The sequence below is a fragment of the Mirounga angustirostris genome, unplaced genomic scaffold, assembly GCF_029215605.1.
Source record: "Mirounga angustirostris isolate CCGP_5_RB_7025 unplaced genomic scaffold, mMirAng1.0.hap1 SCAF_2, whole genome shotgun sequence".
Classification (NCBI taxonomy): Eukaryota; Metazoa; Chordata; class Mammalia; order Carnivora; family Phocidae; genus Mirounga; species Mirounga angustirostris.
The window spans coordinates 144,086,464-144,112,667 of NW_026991710.1; the positions used below are offsets into that span (position 1 = coordinate 144,086,464).

At 35.9% G+C, this 26,204-nt stretch overlaps 1 protein-coding gene across 14 annotated transcripts in view; it reads right to left on the bottom strand.

Annotated features, from left to right (window-relative positions):
* The window catches only part of NEK1 (NIMA related kinase 1), a 326,908-nt gene that overhangs the window by 288,163 nt on the left and 12,541 nt on the right, over nt 1–26,204 (bottom strand). For all 14 annotated transcript variants that reach the window (XM_064585281.1, XM_064585280.1, XM_064585272.1 and 11 more), the window contains 4 exons: nt 18,705–18,802; nt 6,946–7,029; nt 3,196–3,263; nt 2,996–3,082 (listed from right to left, as the gene is read on the bottom strand). In XM_064585281.1, the coding sequence (XP_064441351.1) occupies nt 2,996–3,082; nt 3,196–3,263; nt 6,946–7,029; nt 18,705–18,779 (314 nt within the window). In that variant the 5' untranslated portion in view covers nt 18,780–18,802. The remainder of the gene's footprint in view (nt 1–2,995; nt 3,083–3,195; nt 3,264–6,945; nt 7,030–18,704; nt 18,803–26,204) is intronic.

The window sequence follows — 26,204 nt, forward strand, 5'->3', positions numbered from 1 at the left end:
TCTAAGTATCAGAATTTACTTAAATTTTTTTTCATTTAAAGGAAACAAAAGCACCATGAAAATGATTTCCAAAAATATGTGTTCCATAAAACTTATCCTTTAAAACTCAAAATTTCAGCCATAACCAAATGATAAAAGCAGCTATCCCAGATTAGAAAAACAGCAGTTGCCCAAGCAATTATTTTATTTTTGTATTAATTCCCTCACTTTATTTTGTAATCAGTTTTTAAATTTAAATTCAAGTAATTAATATATACTCTATTATTGGTTTCAGAGGTAGAGTTCAGTGATTCATCAGTTGTATATAACACCCAGTGCTCATTACACCACATACCCTCCTTAACGTCCATTACCCAGTTATCCCATCCCTCCACCTTTCTCCCCTCCAGCATCCCTCAGTTTGTTTCCTATAATTAAGAGTCTCTTATGGTTTGTCTCCCTTTCTGGTTTCATCTTGGTTTATTTTTTTCTCTCTTCCCCTATGATCCTCTATTTTGTTTCTTAAATTCCACGTATCAGCGAGATCATATGATAACTTTCTCTGATTGACTTATTTCGCTTAGCATAATACCCTCTAGTTCCATCTACGTCGTTGCAAATGGCAAGCTTTCATTTTTTTGATGGCTGAGTAGTATTCCACTGTGTATATATGCCACATCTTCTTTATCCATTCATCTGTCGATGAACATCTGGGCTCTTTCCATAGTTTGGCTATTGTGGACATTGCCCAAGCAATTATTTTAAAGTTTTATTAAAGGAATGTAATATTTAAAAGAACAAAACCAGTAAATTCCATGAATATTCTATTTATCTATTTTATTCAATTACTTACAAAAATACCATGATTTTAAAAAGTATTTTAAAAGCAAAATACTGTTTTAATGATGAACAAGAAAATATTAATTTACTAAAATTAAATCTGAAATAAACTCATAACAGTCTACTAAAATATTATGTAAGGTAAATACATTAATTATTTAATCTTACTTTAAGGACATACTACCTTCTTTACAGTTTCTTCCTTCCTTTTATCTTAAACATATTTTTATAATTAAAAAATACTATTTCCATTTTTAAAAAGAAAAAATAAAAGACTCATAGTTCAGAGCTACACTGGTCCTTAGTAGTCAACAAAAGCCACTGCTCCTCAAAGTTGAGCTTATTAGAAAAGAATAAAATCTAACACTGAAATACCAAGGTTATCTTGAACCAAACTCATGAAAAGCTACAAATATAAAACTGTAACCCCAAAAATCTACTTAATTTCAAGATTCAACTTGTAAAAAAAAAAGTAAATGTAATTAAATTTATTATTGATTTAGTATTTAGTTTATTAGTTATTTAGTACTTGTATATGTTAATACATGACCCATGTATAAAAAAAATTAAACTAATGATCCTATATTAATAAAATACTTTAAAACATATTTAGACAAATATAAATTTTTGAAGTATATAGACAATGCTCATCCATGACATTTTTAAACCATTTTCTCCACAAAATTAATTTTATGTAAAATTCTCCAAATGATGATTAAATCCATTCCTAGTTTAAAAACTGATTTTTTTCACAGTTGACTTATCCATAAGACACAGAAATAGCATGAAAATGGAAAATTACTTTGGCTCAAAGAAAATGCTACTATCCTTAAGAATATCCACTAATTGGGCGCCTGGGTGGCTCAGTTGGTTAAGCGACTGCCTTCGGCTCAGGTCATGATCCTGGAGTCCCTGGATCGAGTCCCGTGTCGGGCTCCCTGCTCGGCAGGGAGTCTGCTTCTCCCTTTGACCCTTCCCCTCTCATGCTCTCTCTATCTCATTCTCTCTCTCAAATAAATAAAATCTTTAAAAAAAAAAAAAAAAGAATATCCACTAATAATACATTCCATGAACTAGACTGATCATCGTAATTTAAAATCATTTAAAAAATACATTGCTGGGGGGGGCACCTTGGTGGCTCAGTAGGCTGAGCGTCCAACTCTTGGTTTCAGCTCAGGTCATGATCTCTGCATCCTAGGATGGAGTCCCGAGTTGAACTCTATGCTCGTCAGGGAGTCTGCTTGGGATTCTATCTCCCTCTGCCTCTCCCCCTGCTCATGCTCTCTCATTCTCTCTCTCAAATAAATAAATATTTTTAAAAAATACATTGCTAGGATGATGTTCTCTGCCTCAACTGCTCAGGTTTTAAATACAGTTTTCTTCCCACTCTCAAATAAAGGAACTATCACTTTCTTCCTTTTAGCTTCTGTGTGTGCTTTCAAATTTAAGACCAATGTTTCTGGGCTAGGATACTTAAATTAGAAAGAGAGAAAATAAAGGGTAAATGGAATTCAGTGGCAGAATATATTACACAATCCGTTAGCCAAAGTACAATTCAATGATTAGGGATCTGGGCTTAAGAGCCAGATGCCTGGGACTTCCAAGTTGCTTTACCTCTCTCTCTGTATTTGGCTTCCTCACAAGGAAAAGGAAGATAATGAATACCTACAATTCACAAGGTTATTGTGAAGATTAAAGGAGTGAATAGATAGAAAGCATTCAAAACACTGCCTGGCATTTAGGAAGTGTTCAACAACTATTAACTATTACAATGCAATAGAAAGTGACTATTACAAAGACCAAAAAAGTACTCTATTTCCAATTATAACTTATAATAAAGTGACACTTTCGGAACGCTGGCTCAGTCAGAAGATCATGCAACTCTTGATCTTGGGGTCATGAGTTCAAGTCCCACATAGGGTACAGAAATTACTTAAATAAACAAATAAAAAATAAAGTGACACTTTCTATACTTCCTTTAACGAGATAGTGAAACAGCTTCTTTGCAATCCCCCTCATTGTACAGTAAAAAAAAAAAAAGTGTGTATTTTTACATGTGTATTAATGATTTTGGAATCATATTCTGAAGGTTAGTAAATAGAACATAACAAAGATTTAAAGGAAACATAAAGATTTAAAGGAAATAAAGATTTAAAATGAATATCATTTTAAATACCTTTTATTGTTATAAGGTTTGTTTTCACAGATTTCAGGTGATAAGTAGTAGGGGGTCCCTATGCAAGTTCGAGCCAGCTCCACAGTACTAGAACAAAAAGAGAATTATTAGAAAAGCTTAAGATACTAAAGGATATTAAAAATTATCACATATATTCACCATGGACATTAGATCAAAACAAAGTTTAAAACTGATGTTACCTATTAAGTACTCGAGCAATTCCAAAATCTCCAAGTTGTATTGTCCCATCTTTGGTTAAAAATATATTCTGTGAAAGAGATGTAAAAAAAAAAAAAAATCAGAAATACTGTTACATCCAGTTGTGAGTTGACAACTCTTCATAAAGATGAATCTAGTTAAAAAAATGCTAGAATAACTGGATATTCACATACAAAAGAATGAGTATAGATCCCTATCTCATACCATACAGAAAAATTAATTCAAAATGGATTCTTAAATATAAGAACTAAAACTACAAAACTCCTGGAGGAATATATACGGATATATCTTCATGTCTTTGGGCTGGGCATTGGTTTCTTAAATGTGACACCAAAAGCACAAGCCAAAAAGGAAAATATTGATAAAGTGGACTTCACCAAAAATAAACACTTTTGTTCAAAGAAGACCAGCAAAAGTGATCAGACATGGGATAACTGGGTGATGGACATTAAGGAGAACATGTGATGTAATGAGCACTGGGTATTATATAAGACTGATGAATCACTGACCTCTACCTCTGAAACCAATAACACATTATATGTTAATTAATAGAATTAAAATAAAAAGAAGTGAATAAATTTTTTTTTTTAAAGTGAACTGGAGAAAATACTTGCAAATTATGTATCTGACAAGGAATTTGTATCCAGAAAAAAGAACTCTTACAATTCATTACCAACAAAAGACACCCCATTCAAAATACACAAAGGCACATATTACATGATTCCATTTACATAAAATGTCCAGAATAGGCAAATCCATTGAGAAAGAAACTAGATTAGTGGTTTCTAGAGTCTAGGTTGAGAGGGAATGGAGAGTGATTGCTAATGGTACAGGGTTTCTTGCTGGAGTGATAAAAAGAATGTTCTACAATTAGAGAGTGGTGATGTTTCACAACGCTGTGAATATACTAAAAATCACCGAACTGTACATTTTCAGGGGGTGAACGTTACTGTATTTGAAATATATCTCAACATAGCTTTAAAAAAATAAACTCAGACCTTCCCCTCCATTACAAAAAAAAAAAGCCTGCCTAAAAATTCTAATTAACCTAAATGTAACAAATTAACCTTAAAATTTTCCAATAATTTAGCCAGTTAATTTGCATGCATAAATACCTAACTCCACTGCTCTATCAACAGTAAAGGCAGGAGTTTGTGGAACATGAATTAAACTCGGTATCGTTCAGGAGACTTGAATCAGACACATGTTCACAGCCAAAGATGACACACAATGGGAATGAGTGGGATGGAGTAAAATGGGGTGAAATGGAATTAGGTGGCAGAGGACTGGGGGACCAGAAGGATGGGGCATAAAGTTCCCATCACAGTTTCTCCTCTTCTTACTACTCATCCTGAGGCTATCAGGCTATACAAGAAGCTGCAGGAGTAAGAAGGTAAGACAGATACACAGCCTTGACACCTGGAAATAAATCCCCTCTGTGCTACCCAGTCTGGGGACTGAGGGAGCCCCAGTGGGGCATCCATGAAAGAAACCTCTATGCAAAGATGAGTGAGCTGTGGGGACAAAACATCTCTCACAAAGAGCAGCCAAAAAAAAAAAAAGTCCAATACAAATGAGAAAACCCAATGCAAAAAAAGAAAAGCTAATAAAATAATCAGAACAAGAATTCACTCCAGACAGAATTAATTTTATGAAACAATCCCAACAACAACTTTAAAGTAAATATGTTCAGAAAATTGCAGAGAGGCACCTGGCTAGCTCAGTCAGTATAGCATGTGACTCTCGATCTCAGGGTTGTAAGTATGAGCCCCACGCTGGGTGTAAAGATTACTTGAAAATAAAATCTTAAAAAAATTACAAAGAAAGGGGCACCTGGGGCGCCTGGATGGCTCAGTTGGTTAAGCGACTGCCTTCAGCTCAGGTCATGATCCTGGAGTCCCGGGATTGAGTCCCACATCGGGCTCCCTGCTCAGCAGGGAGTCTGCTTCTCCCTCTGACTCTCCCCCCTCTCATGCTCTCTGTCTCTCATTCTCTCTCTCGCAAATAAAAATCTTAAAAAAAAAAAAAAAAAGAAAGGGGCACCTGGGTGGCTCAGCTGGTTGGGCGACTGCCTTCGGCTCAGGTCATGATCCTGGAGTCCCGGGATCGAGTCCCGCATCGGGCTCCCTGCTCAGCAGGGAGTCTGCTTCTCTCTCTGACTCTCCCCCCTCTCATGTGCTCTCTCTCTCTCATTCTCTCTCTCAAATAAATAAAATCTTTAAAAAAAAAAAATTACAAAGAAAGAAAATTGCAAAGAGATAAATAAAGGAAGTCCATTTAAAAAGAACAAGACATTATGAAACAAAAACCAATCAGAGTGGGGCACCAGGGTGGCTCAGTCAGTTAAGTGTCTGACTCTTGGTTTTGGCTCAGGTCATTATCTCTCAGTCATGAGATAGAACACCGCAAGTCAGGCTCTGCACACAGCATGGAGTCCGCTTCAGATTCTCTCTCCCTCTCCCTCCCACTCTCTCTCTCTCTCTCTCTCAAATAAATAAATAAAATCTTTAAGAGTAATAACAGATGTATATGAAAAACCATTTAAAAATCTTAGAGAATTGTGCAAGACTGTTGAATCTCAGATCTGTACCTCTGAAACAAATAGTGCAATATATGTTAAGGAAAAAAAGAAGAAGAAGAAGAAGATAGCAGGAGGGGAAGAATGAAGGGGGGGAAATCGGAGGGGTAGACGAACCAAGAGAGATGATGGATTCTGAAAAACAAACTGAGGGTTCTAGAGGGGAGGGGGGTGGGAGGATGGGTTAGCCTGGTGATGGGTATTGAGGAGGGCACGTTCTGCATGGAGCACTGGGTGTTATGCATAAACAATGCATCATGGAACACTACATCTAAAACTAATGATGTAATGTATGGGGATTAACATAACAATTTTAAAAAAATGCACAAAAAAATTTTAAAAAAATAAAAATCTTAGAAGAAAAGTCATTATTAAAAAAAAAGTAAATAGATAAGCATCAGTTTACACAAAATTAAAAAAGGATTTAGTTCTGGAAAGTAGGCTGAAAAATTCACCTAGAATGCAACTGAGTGACAAAGATATAAAATGTGAAAGAACAAATAAGGTACTTGGAAGAGTTAGATTAAGAAGCTCCAACAGGGGAACCTGGGTGGCTCAGTCAGTTAAGCACCTACCTTTGGCTCAGATCATGATCTCAGGGTCCTGGGGTCAAGCCCCAAGTCAGGCTCCCTGCTCAGCGGGGAGCCTGCTTCTCCCTCTCCCTCTGCCACTCCCCCCTGCTCCTGCTTGCTCTCTCTCTCTCAAATAAATAAAATGAATGAATGAAAAGAGAAAAGAAAAGAGAAAATCAAGAAATCACTGGCTTTAAATTCCTAAATAACAACACTAGAAGCCAAAAGACAAATGAATGGTATCTTCTAAATTCTGTAGGAAAACACATTTCCAAACTAGAAGTTAGGGGAATACGTCATCTTCAGACATACAATACCCCCCAAAATAGACTTTCCACATATCTATTTTTTGGGTTTTTCCCATCATTATGAGAGTAAACCCAGAAAGAGGAGGATATAGGAAAAAGGCAGGAGCTCTAACACATGATGCATATAAAGAGGATTTCTAGGATTATAATGAAGGGGGAAGAGAGAACCGATAATCTGATGCAGACTGGTTTGGGTTCAAAAATTTTAGCCACAAACAATGCTGGCTCAATGTTCATATCCCTTAGAAGTTATTAGTGACAGAATAAACATACCTGGGACTTTATGTCTCGATGAAGAATTTTTCGATCATGTACATGTTTCAAGGCCAAACATATCTGTACAAACCAATCCAAAATCTAGGGGGGGAAATCAGATTTGTCATTTCTTTTAAAATTTACATTTCACAGTAGTCTTTCTTTAACCAATAAAAGCATTCAAGGAATATTTGGGGATGAGGGGAACTAAGTCCTTAAATTTCACTATAATTAATGTCTTTAACATTAAGGAGATAATCAAGCCAACTGACACATTATGTGCAGGGTATGCACTAACTTTAAAATGTAAGAGACTGCTACTGAAGCATCTCTTAAAAATCAGAAAATAGAAATTTCCACCTCTTATAAATCAGAATATAAAAAATTTATAGAAGAGTGAAAAATAGAAACTTTATATTTTATGATACTGTGATGGTGAGTCACTATTTTTAAATACATCTTTTTTCTACATAAATAAAAATCACAAGAGGAAAAAAATCAAGCTCAAAATCTGGAAGTCATCACTGACTTTCATCTCTTTCCACACTCACCATATATCAACACACTCTCTGAAACTGGCTACTTAAAAGTAAAAGAACTTCATTTCTACCCCATTCCTAATATCAAAAGAATTCCAATTAAATGGTATTTTTCCCCATTTAAATGGCATTTTGAAACAGGAAAAAATTAGACTATAAAACGATCAAAGAAAACACAGGTTAATTTCCTATAATCTTTGATTGAAGGACTTTCAAAACATGACACAAAACCCCTAAGTCACAAGAAAAAAGACGGACAATGTTGAATATATAAAATTTAAAACATTTGCATGGCAAAATATATAATCAAGTGTAATTAATTATTTAAGAAAATAATTAAAATAATTAAAACAATAACTAAAACAATAATTTGTAACTTGAGAAAAATAAAATACACAAGATCGGCCAAAATGTGAGGAAATAAGTCTTTGCATACCTTGTTTGTGAGAAAGTTAATTACAGTCATTTGGCAAAGTATGTGAAAATTTAAAATCATACACCACTCGAAAGAGCAACTGGAATTTCAAATTTGTCTTACAGATATGAATTACTAATACAAAAAAGGATGTGTTAAAGGATATTCATCCCAGCAATGTTCATCAGAGCAAGAAAATATAAACACATCAAGAGGCCTAGTTAAATATATTGTACTAGAAATACCATGCAGACATTGAAAAGAATTAAGTACTTCCATGTATACTGTTAAGTGAAAAAAATAAAGTTATAGAATGGTATGCACAGCATACTCCTAGCATTTTTTAAAAGAAATGCTTGTGTATATTACATACCTAAGCTCTATATAATTGTATATGAGTGTATAGTGTGTGTAGGAATGAAAGAAGAAATAAAGGAAGCACAGAAGGATAGCTACCAGTTAACAGTTGTTTATACCTCAGAGAAGAGGATTTTCATTAGATAAAATGAAAAGTAACAAACTACTTTTTACTCTTTGCAGTATTTTTTAAAAGAATATTACATTACTAAAAAAAACAAAAAATAACTTTTAATTTTCTTTAAAAACAAACCAACCTCTCAGTCCAGTGCAAAACGTATTTACTCAGGGCTACACAATTTTTAAGTTCCTTTCCATATTTACATCAGGCACTATAAGCAGAAATTTGAAATCCTGTTCTCTGACTTTGAGTTCACATGGTGGTTAAAATATATTTATAAATAAATGTGTCTATAATAAAATGCACACGTTTTATAACAGCGATACGTACAATAGGGCAATTAGTTCAACCAGGGAGCGGTTAGGAAAAAGTACAAAAAGATGAAAAATAAGCTCAGTTGAGTCTTATTTTTATGCAGTCTACCTGTATAACTAGAACACATCTTAGAAACCATGCATGCCTCATCTTACAGATAGGGTATTTCATTACCATATTTCTCATACCTATATTCCTTTGTAATTTGACAAAAAATGTATTCAGCACCAATGATATGCCTAATAGGTGTAGGAATCGGCAAAAAGGTAATAAAAGCTCACAGACCAAGAGTCAGCAAATTTATTCTATAAAGGGCCAGAAAGTAAATCTTTTAGGCTTTGCAGGCCATGTTGTCTCTGTTTCAACTCAACTTTGCCATTGCAGAATAAAAGCAGCCATAGATTGCTATATGCAAATAAATAAATGTAACTGTGGTTTTAATAAAACTTTGCTGGGCGCCTGGGTGGCTCAGTTGGTTAAGTGACTGCCTTCGGCTCAGGTCATGATCCTGGAGTCCCGGGATCGAGTCCCACATCGGGCTCCCTGCTCAACGGGGAGTCTGCTTCTCCCTCTGACCCTCCTCCCTCTCGTGCTGTCTCTCATTCTCTCTCTTGCAAATAAAATCTCAAAAAAAATAAATTAATTAAAAAAAATAAAACTTTGCTTACAAATACTGACAGTGGTATGAGATTGGCCCATTGGCCATTGTTTGCTGATCCCTATCAAAGACTATTGAGGGAGATGAGTAAACTCAAAGTAGTAATGAAAAAGCACAAAAAAGGACAGCCAACTCAGCCTAGAGGTGATAAAATAAAATTGGACAAAGAGATGATTCCATAGCTAAATTTTGATGGGAGGTATACATAAAGCTGAGAAGGACACATATAAGTATAAAGGCTACATTTCCATTACCTCTGTATATCCAGTCGAGACTCTTATTAGGGTTGGATTACTTAGAGTTGAGGCTGGATAAGAGGAAAGGCCCTTAAATTATAACCCTGCTTCTAATCCCCCCTTTTTACTTCCTTGTACATATTAATTCATATTAATATTTGTAAAGTACTGCTGGGATAATGGCATTTTTTGCTCAAAAGGCTTTCAAATTCATATGTTACAAAATGTGAGCCAGACAAACACTATATGATAATGACCATAAACTCATCTGAATTACAGTTTTATGTATACAACATTATTTTTACTACTATAGATTGCTTTAGATCACTAAAACAATACTACAGTCCACCTTCTCTAATCCAAAACTCAAGTTTCTTTGTGCAATGAGATATTTAAAATTTTACTAAAGTATGCTAAGTTCTTAAAAGTTATTTAAAAAAGTCTGAAAAACTTATACTGCTAAATATTATAGTAACAGAAAAGTAAAACTTGGCTTTCTATTAGAACAATAAATTGATTTTAGAATAAGAGGTAATAAGAACTTACTATTTACCTTCTACATAATGTGCCCAGAAAGCAGATATTCCATGCCCACCAGAATAATTTTCTCTGATTTGTGCTGACTTTATCATTTGATTATTTTTTTGAACAAAGGTTCCTCACCTATGAGAAAGCTAAGGATCCTTATAATTATACTGCCTTTACGTATCTTTTCAATTTTTTTAATTGTAGTAAAACACACATAATACAAAATCCATCATCTTAACCATTTATGAGTGTATACTTCAGTGGTATTAGGTACATTCATATTGTGGTGCAACCATCACCACCCATCCAACTCCAGAACTCTTTTCATCTTGCAAAACTGAAACTCTATACCCATTAAATAATAACTCCCCATTCCCTTCTCCCCCAGTCGCTGGAAATCACGATTCTACCTTCTGGCTCTACAAGTATTCTAAGTACCTCATATAAGTGCAATCATGTGGTATTTACCTTTTTGTACCTGACTTATTTGACTTGGCATAATGTTCTCAGGTTGATCCATGTTGTAGTATATTTCTGAATTTCCTTCCTTCTTAAGGCTAACTGATATGGAGGGCCTTCTGTCATTCTGTTATTGGTTTTCCATAAGCCTCATAGCTATTTTGTCTCTCATTTCCTACATTACTGTTTTCTTTTGAGCTTAGGTTTTTATACTGAAACGTTTAAATTCATCTCTCATTCCCTTCGTACATATTCTATATCTATTTTCTTTGCAGTCACCATTGGGAATTACATTTAACATCCTAAGATCACAATATTTTTATTTAGATTTGTACCAGCTTAACTTCAGTAACATACAAAATCTCTGCTCCTTAACATCTCTCTGTCCTGCTCCTTTCAGTTGTCAACATAAGAGAATTACAACATCTACATACAATTATATCTTTGTTCATGTGTCCAAAAACATAAACTGGTAATTTTTAAAAGTGCATTACTTTCTTAAATTATGTAAAAAAACAAAATGTGGAATTACAAACCAGTTACAGTAATACTAGCTTTTAGACTAACAATTGCATTTTTTAAAATGTGTTTGTCTTTTAAATCTTGTAGAAAACAAAAATGGCAGTTAGAATTTGTAATTACCCATATATTTACCTTACCATTTCTACATATGGCTTCAAGTCACTGTCTATTGTTCTTTCACTTCGAACTGCAAGACTCCCTTTTAGCATTTTTTTTAGTGCAAGTCTAGTAGTCACAAATAACCTCAGCTTTTATCTGGGAATGTCCCTCATTTTTGAAGGGCAATTTTGCCAAATACAGGATTCTTGATTCAGTTTTTTCTTTTAGCACTTGAAAATATCAGCCCAGGGGCACCTGGGTGGCTCAGTTGGTTAAGCGACTGCCTTCGGCTCAGGTCATGATCCTGGAGTCCCGGGATCGAGTCCTGCATCGGGCTCCCTGCTCGGCAGGGAGTCTGCTTCTCCCTCTGGCCCTCCCCCCTCTCATGTGCTCTCTCTCTCTCTCATTCTGTCTCAAATAAATAAATAAAATCTTTAAAAAAAAAAAAAAAAAAAGAAAATATCAGCCCAATGCTTTCTGGCCTCCAAACATTCTAGTAAGAAATCTCCTGAAAATTTTGGGGAGGCTCCTCTCACATGTGATGACTCACTTTATTATGCTGCTTTCAAGATTCTCTTGTCTTTGACCTTCAACAGTTTGAATCTTATCTGTCTGGTGCAGATCTCGTTCAGTTCATCCTACTTGGAGTTTGCAGAACTTCTCGGATGCTTATATTCATGTCTTTCACCAAATTCGGGGAGTTTTCAGCTATTAATTCTTCAAATATTTGCTCTGCTCCTTTCTCTCTGGTCCTTCTGGGACTCCCACAATGCGTAAGTTGGTCAGCCTGATGATGTCCCACAGGTCCCTTATGCTCTGTTCCTCAGACCCAATAATTTCCATTGTCCAAGATTCAAGTTCACTGACTCCTTCTCCTTCCTGTTCAAATCTGTTTCTAAATCACTCTAATAAATTTTTCATTTCAGTTATTGTATTTTTCAGCTCCAGAATTTTTTGGGTTTCTTTTTAAGTTTTTTATCTTTATTGATATTTTCAATGTGTTCAAACATTGTTTTCTTGACTTTCTCCATGTATTACTTTAGTTCTCTGAGCAGCTGAAAGCTGTTTTAAAGTCTTTGTCTAGTAGATCCACCATCAGGTCTTTTTTCAGACAGTTTCTGTTGATTTTTTCCCTTTGAATGGGCCATACTTTCCTGTTTCTTCATATGTCTTTTGATTTTTGTTGAAAAGTAGCCATTTGAATCTAATAATGTGGTGATGCTAGAAATCAGATTCTTCTTGATCCCCAGGGCTTCTTGTCTTTTTGTACCAAAGTTCAGCCTGAGGTGAAGACTTAAAATCTTCTCAGGTCTTTTCTGAGCCTTCATCTTTCTCTGGATATACACGGTGACTTTCTAATTTCCCTTGTATATGTGGCTGCTTTCAAATACCTTAGTTTTTAATGTCTGTCTCCACAAAGGGAAAGAAGAGAAATGAAGAAGGGGAAAAAAGAGGGCAGTGGCCCTTTAAATCCCCTGGAAGTCACCTCAGCAAGAAGGGGTAGGGCTTGCAACAATGGGGAGAGGTACAACAACAAAGGCTGCCCACCTTCCTTGTCTGCACCTCTAAGATCAAAAATTACAATTAACATTCAGAGCACAAATCCCTGACATTTGGAGGACATGGACCTTTTTGGCCACCCTGGTTCCCACAAGGTGCATTCAAACTGCTTCTGGAGAGCAGGCAGGGCTGACTGCCTGGGTGCTGAGAGGTGGGGAATGGGTAGCAGCCACTGCTACCTAGCTAAGAGCTGAAATTGATTGAAAATAACCACAATTTATTTTTTTTTTTAAGATTTTATTTATTTATTTGACAGAGAGAGACACAGCGAGAGAGGGAACACAAGCAGGGGGAGTGGGAGAGGGAGAAGCAGGCTCCCTGCAGAGCAGGGAGCCCGATGTGGGACTCGATCCCAGGACCCCGGGATCATGACCTGAGCCGAAGGCAGTCGCTCAACCGACTGAGCCACCCAGGTGCCCATAACCACAATTTATTATCCAAGCTTTCACCTAGAAATTATATGCCTACAATAGATTCCAGAGATACAAAATAGTTTCATCAGATAGATTCTGCCATTGTAATTGTGTTGGTGGGGAGACAGATTCCTCCTGCTTCCTATTCTACCACCTTCCCAGAATCCTCTCCCATCTATATTTATTTTAAAATATTTTGTCACTTTGATTAAACATGTAACCAAATATTATTTTTCAAGTATATGCAGTATTATTAGAAAAGATACTATTAATGTATTAAAAGATACTATTAATGTATTAACTAATGTAGCTAATTAGTATTAATAATGTATTAATTAGCTCATTGTTGTAAGAGCTGCATGGTAAGACTTGCCAAAGCAACAAAGAAGCTCAGCCTTTCCTGGATTAAGTTTATATAGGAAATTACTATTAATATAAATATTTCAGAAAATGCATGCTTAATGGGAAGGTTCTAGACATATGCCAATGACTTTGCTACCTATATTTACCGTTAAGGAAAATATTCATTAAGCCCTTATCAAATATTCCTGTAGAAAATTTTATTCTATTATTGGTTACTATAATAAATTAACCACAGACTTTCAGTCTCATTATCAAACAGACTTTTGCTTCTTGCTGACCAGAGGCTCCTGGAAAGGACTATACTAAGAACATGGAAGTATTGATACTTCAAAAAACAGACTCTTAAGTACAGGCTTCAGAGCTGACATTGCTTAAGTGGACAATGGACTGAGTCAAGATTTCTAAGACTTTTTTATAGTCCAGAAGCTGACACACAGGATGAAAGCAAAGTGCCCCAATACCCAGCTGGATAAGAATTACTAGGACTGAATGAACTGAATTAAATGAAATTAAATTGTGGGTACTTGTTTGGAATATGATTGGTATTATTCTTTTTTTAAATTTTATTTATACATTTGAGAAAGAGAGAGCACAAGCTAGCAGAGGGGCAGAGGGAGAGGGAGAAACAGACTCTCCACTGAGCAGGGAACCTGATGCGGAACTCAATCCCAGTGACCTGAGCCAAAAGCTGAACACTTAACCAATTGATTGGTATTATTCTTAATGTCCTATTCTATATTTAATGAATACGTGAAGTCTATTTTTTTAAGAATCATCTCTAACCTTCAACTTAGTAGATTATGCTTTTGTAAACTGAATTATCACATCTTAAAGTAATATCTGATTCTCACTGACCCACTCAGAATTCAGAAACAGTTATACTGAGTTTTACTTTTCAGGAAAATATTGTAATTTTCATCAGTTCAATAAGAATCTATACTCCTTGGGGCATCTGGGTGGTGTAGTAAATTGAGCATCCAACTCTTGCTTTGGGCTCAGGTCGTGATCTCAGGGTCATGAGTTCGAGCCCCTGACCAGGCTCTGCGCTCCACTCCGCGTGGAGTTGGCTTGAGATTCTCACTCCCTCTCCTTCTGCCCCCCCACCACAGGCACGCATGTGCATGTGTGCACTCTCTCTCTCTCAAATAAATAATTCTAAAAGAAAAAAGATTTGTAAAAAAAAAAGTAAAAAAAAAAAATTTATACTCTTTTTACCTATATAACTAATCAATTGTGCAACCAAGGCCATACCTGGAATGTCTTAATTAAAAATGATTTTCATTCAGTTATGACAAGCCCACACTAGAAATATATATGGAACCAATTCCTATGTCACACTGCCAGGAAACTGCCCTAGTACCTAACTTACAAGGTCTCAGCATCATAGGTGGCAAGGTCATTTCCTACTAGCCAAAAACCATGGCAGATCTGGAAACCTTCAGAAATAAAGAGAATCACCCAAATTTATAGATACCACAGGTGAAATCTGCTGGAGAATGTACTGGCCTTAGGATAGAAAAGAAAATAAGTTTTTTTATTTTTTTAATCTAATCCAAGATCCTTATGAAAACTTCTGGACTGAAATCAATTTTGCAGCCTTAGTAGATGCTGGATACTGTAGGGCTCTAGATTTTCAGAGAAAACTCAAGGTACTTATATGCTTAATTAACACTATCACTGAACCTAAATTATTAGGGCAAACCCATGTGAGATGACTCTTTCCTTTAAAAAAAAAGTATACATTTGGAAATTATTTATGATCAAAAGAGAGTAGACTATCAGAAAATTTATCCAAAACTTAGAAATAAGGCAAAAACAGTGGGAAATCTTTTCAATATTGATGTGGGCAAAGGCCATCCAAGGATTATTTAGTTCATTCCACTGCTTACTACTGATTAAAAGTCATAGACTTAGGTTGTTTCCTAACTCGACTAGATTTTTGTCCAATAAAGATGCCAACAAGGAAGTATCACTGAAGAGAATGGCTTGAGTAGCTGGAGAATCATCTTGTTTCAGAGGTCTCACTCTTCCCACTTCTATTCTAGAAATGGACAAAACTCATCTCAGACTCATGCTACCCTGCAGTCTAAAACAAAAAATAGCCTCTGGCCTTTATGTTTTTCTGCTCCAAAGTCCAGAAAGTAGTAGGATGTAGTAGTAGTAGGAAGATATTTCTCTTTAAATAATTCCCATTTCAAATAGGCTAAAATAAATAATGTCATTCTGAAGGGTAGAAAAATGCTATTAAGTTAAAAAAAAAAAAAGACTTGCCAAATTCTCGTTGTTTATTATGGAATAATCTGAGATGGACAAAAATACATAGAGTAGATCCCCATAATAATTTCTAGGATAAAAAGATACATAATATGTATACACACATATACATCATTATGTACCAAGAACATTTATCCAACTGCAGAACCAAATCCACAGACTATCAATGTACTTTATAGGAGAATGTTATGAAATCTAATAGTAAGCATTTTAAAGTCCAATAAACATAAAGAATAAACGTAAGCACAAGCAATGGAAGGTATTAGATAAAATTCTAATAAAAAATAGCACTCTGTACACTAACATATATTACTATTTGACTTCACCACAACAGTGAAGTTGGCTACGAGGTATGAACATCCTATTAATGAATGAGGAAATAGTCTCAAAATAGTTAAGTCATTTGTTAACATAACAATTACCAAGCTGATAAGCAGAACAATGACTCAAACTCAAGTTTTGAAGTTCTGTGCTTCGTCTAGTAGGCTTACTTGTGGAAACAGGATAAGTAAAGTGAGAAGTATGACAGTATCCTGTTTAACTAATAGGGTACTTAACTAAAATATAACCCAAGATTTCAGAACCTTACCATATTATCAAGTTACTGCCAAAAAGCTAAAAGTCCCCATCTACACAGTATTATCAATTTATTAGTTGTGCCAATTTATGGACACAGCTGAGCGGACATTAGTGAAAACTGTCATCTCTGTTCTATAGTAAATTACAACCTTGTTGGGGAAACAATTCTAATGTGAAATTATTCAGCATACATTAAGAGTGCATGATGCAGTAAAAGTAAGTGTAGACTTGAATGCATATCAATGGAGCATTAGATAGCAGCAGCAACAAAGGCACAGAAAGCAGAACAAATGTGTAAGAAACAGTACTAAGGGGAAAAGTAGAACTGAATGAGATAAAACACAACAAATATGCATTTAAAAATACAAGACAATGATAGCCATTTGCAAAAATACACAGGTATTCACCAAAGATATTAAAATAGCAGCCTAGATATGGGAATGAAATGGAAATGGAATATGAAGATAAAAGTGAAAACAAACAAAAAAGCACAAGCCTTGCTAGAATGGGATATAATGCAGCTATTAAAACTACATATGATCTACAAAGATGGACATGTGACAATAATCAAGGTAATTTTTTTAAATTAAAGCTGCATTTTTTTCCTGTATTATAAATAACATTTTCCTTACTTTAAAATTGTTTTGAGTATAGTTGACACACAGTGTTACATTAGTTTCAAATGTACAACATAGTGATTTGGCAATTTTGTACATTATACTATGTTCACAAGTGTAGCTACCATTTGTCTCCATTCACTGCTATTACAATATCACGGACTATATTTCTTATGCTGTGCCTTTTATTCCAATGACTTATTCATTCCACAAACGGAAGCCTGTATCTCTCATTGCTCTTCACCCATTTGCCCTCCTCCCCCTACTCTCTCTGCCCTCACAACCATCAGTTTGTTCTATTTATAGGTTGGGATAATCAAGATAATTTTTTTTCTTTTTTTCAAAGACTTTATTAATCCATTTTACAGAGACACAGCAAGAGAGGGAACACAAGCAGGGGGAGTGGGAGAGGGAGAAGCAGGTTTCCCGCCGAGCAGGGAGCCCGACGTGGGGTTCAATCCCAGGACACTGGGATCATGACCTGAGCCGAAGGCAGACGCCCAACACCTGAGCCACCCAGGTGCCCCTCAAGATAATTTTTAAGTGACAAAAGCAAGATAGAGTATGCTATGTATAATATCCCCTTTCTGAATATGTGTGCCTTGATCTATATATTTACATGCACAAGTATGAAAAACAAAGTCTGGAAGAATGCACCAAACTAAAAACAGTGGTAATCTTTAGGGATGGAATAGTGGGCAAAGAATTATTTCCATTTCTGAACTTTTTAATAATTTTACAATTTAAGTTTGTAAACAAATATTTAATAAATTTTGGAGTAGAAGTAGGTTCAAACACTGACTATATGATAGATTTCTTATTAAATAAAGAAAACTACACCAATTCATGGGGTATAAAATTTAAAAGAGACAAAAAATACAACACTCCTAGTACAGTGTTCCCCCCCATTCCCTTATGTAAAAGCACGCAAGTAAAATTAAGAATGGGTGATAATTAGAAATGCAACAGAAATTTAGAGAAGGAAAAGATCACAGAAGATTAGAGTGGTTATGGAAAATCAAAGGAAAGGCTGGGATTTGAGCTGAGCTGTAAAAAAAAAAAAAAAAAGGTAGAATATTAGTGAGAGAGTTGGCAGGAAAGTGTTCCCAAAATAAAAGAAATAATAGAATAAATACATAGGAAGAAGAATGAGATACATAAGCATGTGTAACAGAAACAGTGCCTAACAAAATGAACGCTCAATGAATATCTGTTAAATAAATGAAAAGGGGGTGCACATTAGGTAACACTAGAAAAAAAATAAGACTGCTTAGGTACGATAAGGTCATATTTTAGCGATCCCTGAGGTCAAAACAGAGATTAGATTTAATGCAGTTGCCAATGCAAAGCTTCCAGAAGTGGAATTACCTAGGAAAGCCACATTTTAGGAAAATGTGGCCTGGCAGCAGAAAGCAAGATAGAATATAGAATAATTAACTAGTTATAATGAATAATTAGGCTATATACATAAATATATTTATACACAAAGGATATAACATATATTACAAATATAATAATATTATTACAGTCAGGAAATGAGATGGGGAAATGACTAAGGTGGAAGCTAATTAGAACAGAAATGTGACTGAGATATTAGAATGATACCAAACTGTCCTAGTAATTACAATTAAGAATTTGTAGTTACAAATAAATACATATATAAACTTTGAATTACTTCTAAATAACATGGAGTAAGAGTCAATCTTCTACACGCTAACTCACCTGATCCTCTTGAAACAGAATGCCTTTCTGAGCATTAATTCGTTTAAACAGATCGCCTCCTTCACAGTAATCCATCACTATGTAGAGAGAGCCATTTTCTACAAAATATAAACATTTCATTTCATTTTTTAAAATATATGTCAAAAGCATAGCTAAATTAAAGGTACTTAAGGGTTTACTAAAAAAAAGTGATTAATTATGTTCTATTAAAAAACAGAACCACCTTCTGGGCGCCTGGGTGGCTCAGTTGGTTAAGCGACTGCCTTCGGCTCAGGTCATAATCCTGGAGTCCCTGGATCGAGTCCTGCATCAGGCTCCCTGCTCGGCAGGGAGTCTGCTTTGCCCTCTGACCCTATCCCCTCTCATGTGTTCTCTCTCATTCTCTCTCTCAAAATAAATAAATAAAATCTTAAAAAAAAAAAAAAAAAAAACAGAACCACCTTCAAAAGAATTAGACTGCAAAATCAAGGTGTACTGCTTATACAGATTGTATAACCTGGGTTAACAGGCAGCTCTATCATTAATGATTTTCTAAGAATACAGCATCTTACTGAATAGCAGTATGCACAATGATCTAAACATCTCTGGAATACAGACAAAATGCAGACAAATATACTTGGTTTCATTTAATAGATAAGATTTCCTTAAACATCATCTATAAAAACATGTTTTTCCACCAATTTGTCAAAGATGGGTTATAACTTAGTTTTCAATTTACCATTACTTTTCAGCTTTGTTTCATCCACTTAATCAATTACTTACTAAACAAATAATGTTGCAATGAACTCTGAGGATTCAACAGTGAATAAGATTGTACACTGCTGGAGCTTTCTCTGATTTTACTTCTATTTTTATAAATTGTATATAATCTGGGCAATATAATTGTATATAAAGGGCAATACCTTATTCCCCTTTATGTCTCAGTCCACAGAGAGACTTCTATGACTCTTCCCATGGGTAGAGAGGACTAGAAGAAACCTTCTCATCCTTCCCTCCACCTTTATTCTTATGAAAGATTAACACTGTGCTTATTCTGCACAAATTATGGAGTAGCTGATATCACTTCTAACAATACTAAACCAATACTTACTAGTGAGACTACTGCAACTCAAAGAAGTTTTTGCTTCTCTTACTTCTCTGTGCTTATAGCCGTAATTCCATCAGTAGTTGTATCTTACACCTTGTGGTAGTGTTCTTGTTACCTGTAGTTCTCATACCTCCTTTTTGATAAACTGCTTCTAATGTGCTATGGACTGGGAATCTATATGACTGACCTAATTAAGATTCTGTATAATTCGTGGGCACTTCTAAGGAAGATGGTGGAGTAGGAGGACCCTGGCCTCACCTCCTCCCATGGATACAACTAGATAACAACCACATCAGTGTAAATAACCCAGAAAATGACTGGAAGACTCTCCACAGCTAAATGTAGGGAAGAGGCCAGATGGAAGAGGGTAGAAAGGGTAGAAATGTGGTCAAGGTAAGGTCTACACCAACACACATAATTAAAACAGCAAAAAGTAGTGATAACAAAAGAAGTTTCCAAACAGCAAGAGATGGGGCTCCTCAGTGGCTCAGTTGGTTGAGTGTCTGACTCTTGGTTTCATCTCAGGTCATGATCTTAGAGGTGGTGAGATACAACCCTGCATCAGCTCCGCGCTCAGTGGGGAGTCTGCTTGAGGCTTCTCTCCCTCTGCCCCTCACCCATTAGCATGCATGTATGCACTCTCTAAAATAAATATATAAATCTTAAAAAAACAAAACAAAACAAAAACAGCAAGAGAAGACAATTACATACAAGGGAAATCCCATAAGACTATCAGTGCATTTTTCAGCAGAAACTTTGCAGGGCCAGAAGGCTGTGGCATAATATATTCAAAGTGCTGAAAGAAAAAAAAAATCTGCAGCCAAGAATACTCCATTCAGCAAAGCTATTATCAGAATAGAAGGATAAATGGAGAGTTTCCCAGACAAAATTAAAGGAATTCTTGACCACTAAACCAGCCCTACAAAAAACGTTAAAGGGGACTCTTTGAGTGGGAAGGAAAAACCTTAAGTAAAAGAAAAGTGGGAAGCACAAAAGCAGTAAAATAAGTATATGTGTAAAAATCAGTCAAGGGATTCAGAAAACATAAGGATGTAAAGTATGACACCATATGCCTAAAACATGGTGGGGGGGAGAGTAAAGAATGGGTTCAAACCTAAGCAACCATCAAGTTAACATAGACGGCTATATGCATAGATTTTATATATAAACATAAAGATAACCACAAATCAAAAACCAGTAATAGATTGCAAAAAAATAAAGAGAAAGGATTCCAAGTTTATAACTGAAGAAAGTCAACTAACTGTGAGAGTAGAGAACAGAGAAGAAAGGAACATAGAAGAACTACAAAAACAACCCTAAAATGAGTAATAAAATGGTAATAAGTACATACCTATCAATAATTACTCTGAATGTAAATGGACTAAACGATCAAGAGACACAATGGATAAAAAAGCAAGAACCATCTATATGCTGGCTACAAAAGACTCACTTAAGACCTAAAGGCACATGCAGACTGAAAGTGAAAGGATGGAGGCGCCTAGGTGGCTCAGTCATTAAGCGTCTGCCTTCGGCTCAGGTCATGATCCCAGGGTCCTGGGATCGAGCCCCACATCAGGCTCCCTGCTCCGCGGGAAGCCTGCTTCTCCTTCTCCCACTCCCCCTGCTTGTGTTCTGTCTCTTGCTGTGTCTCTCTCTGTCAAATAAATAAAAAATCTTTAAAAAAAAAAAAAAAGAAAAGAAAGGGAAAGGATGGAAAAGCATTTATCATGCAGAGGGAAGTGAAAAGGAAACTGGGATAACAATACATATATCGGACAAACTAGATTTTTAAAACAAAGACTATAACAAGAGACAATGAAGGTCACTACATAATCATATAAGAAACAATCCAACAAGAAAATATAACAACTGTAAATATGTATGCACCCAACATGGGAGAAACCAAAGACAAAAGGCAGCTAAAAAACATAAAAGAAGTAGTCAACAGTAATTCAGTAATAGTAGGGGACTTTAACACTGCACTCACATCAATGGATAGATCACCCAAACAGAAAATAAACATGGAAATAGTGGCTTTGAATGACACATTGGACCGGATGGATCTAACAGATATATTCAGAACATTTCATCCTAAAACAGCAGAATACATATTCTTTTCAAGTTCAGATGGAACACTCTCCAGACGAGATCACATATTTGGACACAAAACAAGTCTCAACAAATTCAGGAAGATCAAAGTCATACCATTCATCTTTTCTGACTGCAACACTATGAAACTAGAAATCAACCACAAGAAAAAATCTGGAAAGAACACACATACAGAGAGGCTAAATACTAAACAATGAATGAGTTAACCAAGAAATCAAGGAGGAAATCAAAACATACATGGAGACAAATGAGATTTAAGTCACAATGGTCCAAAATCTTTGGCATGCAACAAACACTGCACCAAAAGGGATTTATAGCAATACAGGCCCAACTCAAGAAGCAAAAACAATCTCAAATAATCAACCTAATCCTGCACCTAAAGGAGCTAGAAAAAAAAGAACAAAATCAAAAACCAGAGGTAAAGAAATAATAAAAATTACAGCAGAAATAAGTGATATAGAAACTTAAAAAAACCAATACAACAGATCAGTGAAACCAGGTATTGGTGCTTTGAAAAGATCAACAAAATTGATTAACCTTTACCCAGACTCACCAAAAAAAGAGATGATTTAAGTAAGCAAAATCAGAAATGAAAGAAGAGAATTAACAACCAACGACACAGAAATACAAAGGATTGTAAGAGAACATCATGAAAAATTATATGCCAACAAATTGGACATTCTAGAAGAAATGAACAAATTCCTAGAAACATATAACCTCCTAAAACTGAATCAAGAAGAAATAGAAAATTTGAACAGACCGAATACCAGCAATGAAATTGAATCAGTGATCAAAAAACTCCCAGCACGGGGCACCTGGGTGGCTCAGTCATTAAGCGTCTGCCTTTGGCTCAGGTCATGATCCCGAGGTCCTGGGATTGAGTCCCACATCGGCTCCCTGCTCTGCAGGAAGCCTGCTTCTCCCTTTCCCACTCCCCCTGCTTGTGTTCCCTCTCTCGAGGTCCCTGTCAAATAAATAAATACTTAAAAAAAAACAAAATTCCCAGCAAACAAAAATCCAGGATGAGACAGCTTCACAGGTGAATTCTACCAAATATTTAAAGAAGTTAAAATATATTCTTCTCAAGCTATTCCAAAAAATATGAAAGGACGGAAAGCTTCCAAATTCATTCTATGAGACCAACATTACCATGATACCCCCCCCAAAAAAAAAAACAGATAAAGACACAACAAAAAAAGAAAACTACAAGCCAATATCTCTGACAAACATATATACAAAAATCCTCAACAAAATATTAGCAAACCAAAACCAACAATACATTAAAAAAAATCATTCACCCACAATCAAGTGGGATTTATTTCTGGGACGCAAGGGTGGTTTGATATTTGCAAATCAATTAATATGATACACCATGTCAACAAGAGAAAGTATAAAAACCATATGATCATTAATAGGTGAAGAAAAAGCATTTCACAAAGTACAATATCCATTCATGATAAAAACCCTCAACAAAGCAGGTCTGGGGGGAACATATCACACATAATAAGGGCCATATATAAAAAATCTACAGCTAACATCATATTCAATGGTGCAAAATAGAGAGCTTTACCACTAAGGTCAGGAACAAGACAAAGATGTCCACTCTCACCACTTTTATTCAACATAGTACTAGGAGTCCTAGCCATAGCAATTACATAAGAAAAAGGAATAATAGGCATCTAAATTACAAAAGAAAAAGTAAAACATTCATTATTTGCAGATGACATGATCCTATACATAGAAAACCCAAGACTCTACCAAAAAACTATTAGAACTGACAAATGAATTCATTAACGTCTCACAGGATATAGAATCAATGTATATAAATCCATTGCACTTCTATACACTAATAATGAAGTAGCAGAAAGAGAAATTAAGAAAACGGGCACCTGGGTGGCTCAGTCCATTAAGTGTCTGCCTTCAGCTCAGGTCATGGTCTCAGGGTCCTGGGATCGAGCCCCACATTGGGCTCCCTGCTCAGCAGGAAGCCTACTTCTCCCTCTCTGCAGCTCCTCCCCATCCCCGCTCGTGCTCTCTCTCTCTCTCAAATAAATAAAATCTTAAAAAAAAATATTAAGAAAACAATCCCATTTATAATTGCACCAAAAACAATAAATTACCTAGGAATAAACTTAACCAAGAAGGTCAAAGACTGGGATGCCTGGGTGGCTCAGTCAGTTGAGTGTCTGCCTTCTGCTCAGGTTGTGATCCCAGAACCTGGGATCAAGTCCTGTATTGGGCTCCTTGCTCAGTGGGGAGCCTGCTTCTCCCTCTACCTGCCATTCCCCCAGCTTGGGTGCATGTGGTCTGTCTCTCTCTTTCTGACAAATAAATAAATAAAATCTTAAAAAAAAAGAAGGTGAAAGACCTGTATTCTGAAATTATAAAACACTTATCGGGCGCCTGAGTGGCACAGTTGGTTGAGCGCTGGACTCTTGGTTTCAGCTCAGGTCATGATCTCAGGACTGTGAGATCCAGCCCATGTCAGACTCCATGCTCTGCTAGCAGGGAGTCTACCTGAGAGTCTCTCTCTCCCTCTCCCTCTGCCCCTCCCCCTACTTGCTCACTCTCTCTCTCTCTCAAAATAAATAAATAAATCTTTTAAAAAAGACAATTATAAAACACTGATGAAAAAAATTGAAGACGACACAAAGAAATGGAAAGATATTCCATGTTAACTGATTAGAAGAATATTGTTAAAATGTCCATACCACCCAAAGCAATCTAAGGATTTAATGCAATCCCTATCAAAATACTAACAGCATTTTTCACAGAACTAGAACAAACAATCCTAACATTTGTATGAAACCACAAAAGACCCCAAATAGCCAAAGCAACCTTGAAAAAAACAGGGGTGCCTTGGTGGCTCAGTTGGTTAAGTGTCCAACTCCTGTTTCGGCTCTGGTCATGATCTCAGGGTTGTGAGATTGAGCCCCTGTCTGGCTCTGCACTCAACGGGGAGTTTGCTTGAGATTCTCTCACCCCTTCCCCATGCATAAATAAATAAATCTTTAAAAAAAAAAAAAGAAAACTTCCATTAAAGATATAAAAATTACTTTAGAAACAGTAAGAAAAAAAATTAAAGGGGATAAAAACACAGAATGTAGGAAATATTATAATAGTACACAGACACCTGTATAAGAATGTTCAGTGCAACATTATCTCCCAATAGTGAAAAATTAAAAACAACCTAAGTATCCATAACAGAAAACTGGCTAGACAAACTGTGACAGAACCATAAAATGCAAACAATGGGATACACTGCAGTTGTTACAAGAAAGCTGTAAAGAATGTGGAGCGCCAATACATAATGACATGGAAAAATATCCCTGAGATCTAAAGTGAAAAGAACAAGATGCAGAAATACATAATATGATCCCCCTTGTTTTTATTTTTTTTTAAAGATTTTATTTATTCATTTGAGACAGGGAGATAGAGAGAGAGAGAGAGAGAGAGCATGAGCGGGGGAGAGACGGAGGGAGGGAGAGGGAGAAGCAAGCTCCCTGCTGAACCAGGAGCCCAGTGTGGGGCTCGATCCCAAGACCCTGAGATCATGACCTGAGCTGAAGGCAGACACTTAACCATCTGAGCCACCCAGGCTCGCCCCTAATCCCCCTTGTGTTTAAATGTTAAAAGTTATATGTAGGGGCGCCTGGGTGGCTCAGTTGGTTGAGCGACTGCCTTCAGCTCAGGTCATGATCCTGGAGTCCCGGGATCAAGTCCCACATCGGGCTCCCTGCTCGGCGGGGAGTCTGCTTCTCCCTCTGACCCTCCCCCCTCTCATGTGCTCTCTCTCTCTCTCTTTCATTCTCTCTCTCAAATAAATAAATAAAATGTTTAAAAAAAAAAAAGTTACATGTAGATGTTTGCTCCAGAAAATACAATAAACACTGAATTAATGACAAAGTTTACCCCTAGGGGAATGGGAATGAGGATGTTGTGGGGTGAGCAGAGAATTTAGGGCTCATGCCCTCTGTACTTTTTGAATATGCTTACCATGAGCATTTATTCCTTTAAAATTAAATAGCAGTATTAAAAAAAACCCTTAAAGAATGTGCTACCTCTTTTGAATCATTGAGATGTTTCTATGTGAAGCATTCTACATGAACACAAAACACGTACCAGAGTATTTGTTGACATACATTAAAAACTTTTTATTTGAAATATTAAAATTTTGGTGATGGAAGAGAAAAGAAACTGAAAGAGACGTGAGGAAAAAGATAAAGGAATCCAAGCTCATGGGAAGGAGATAGTTAACACTGTACTCCTGTACACGTATAAATGTTCATTCCACTACCATCATG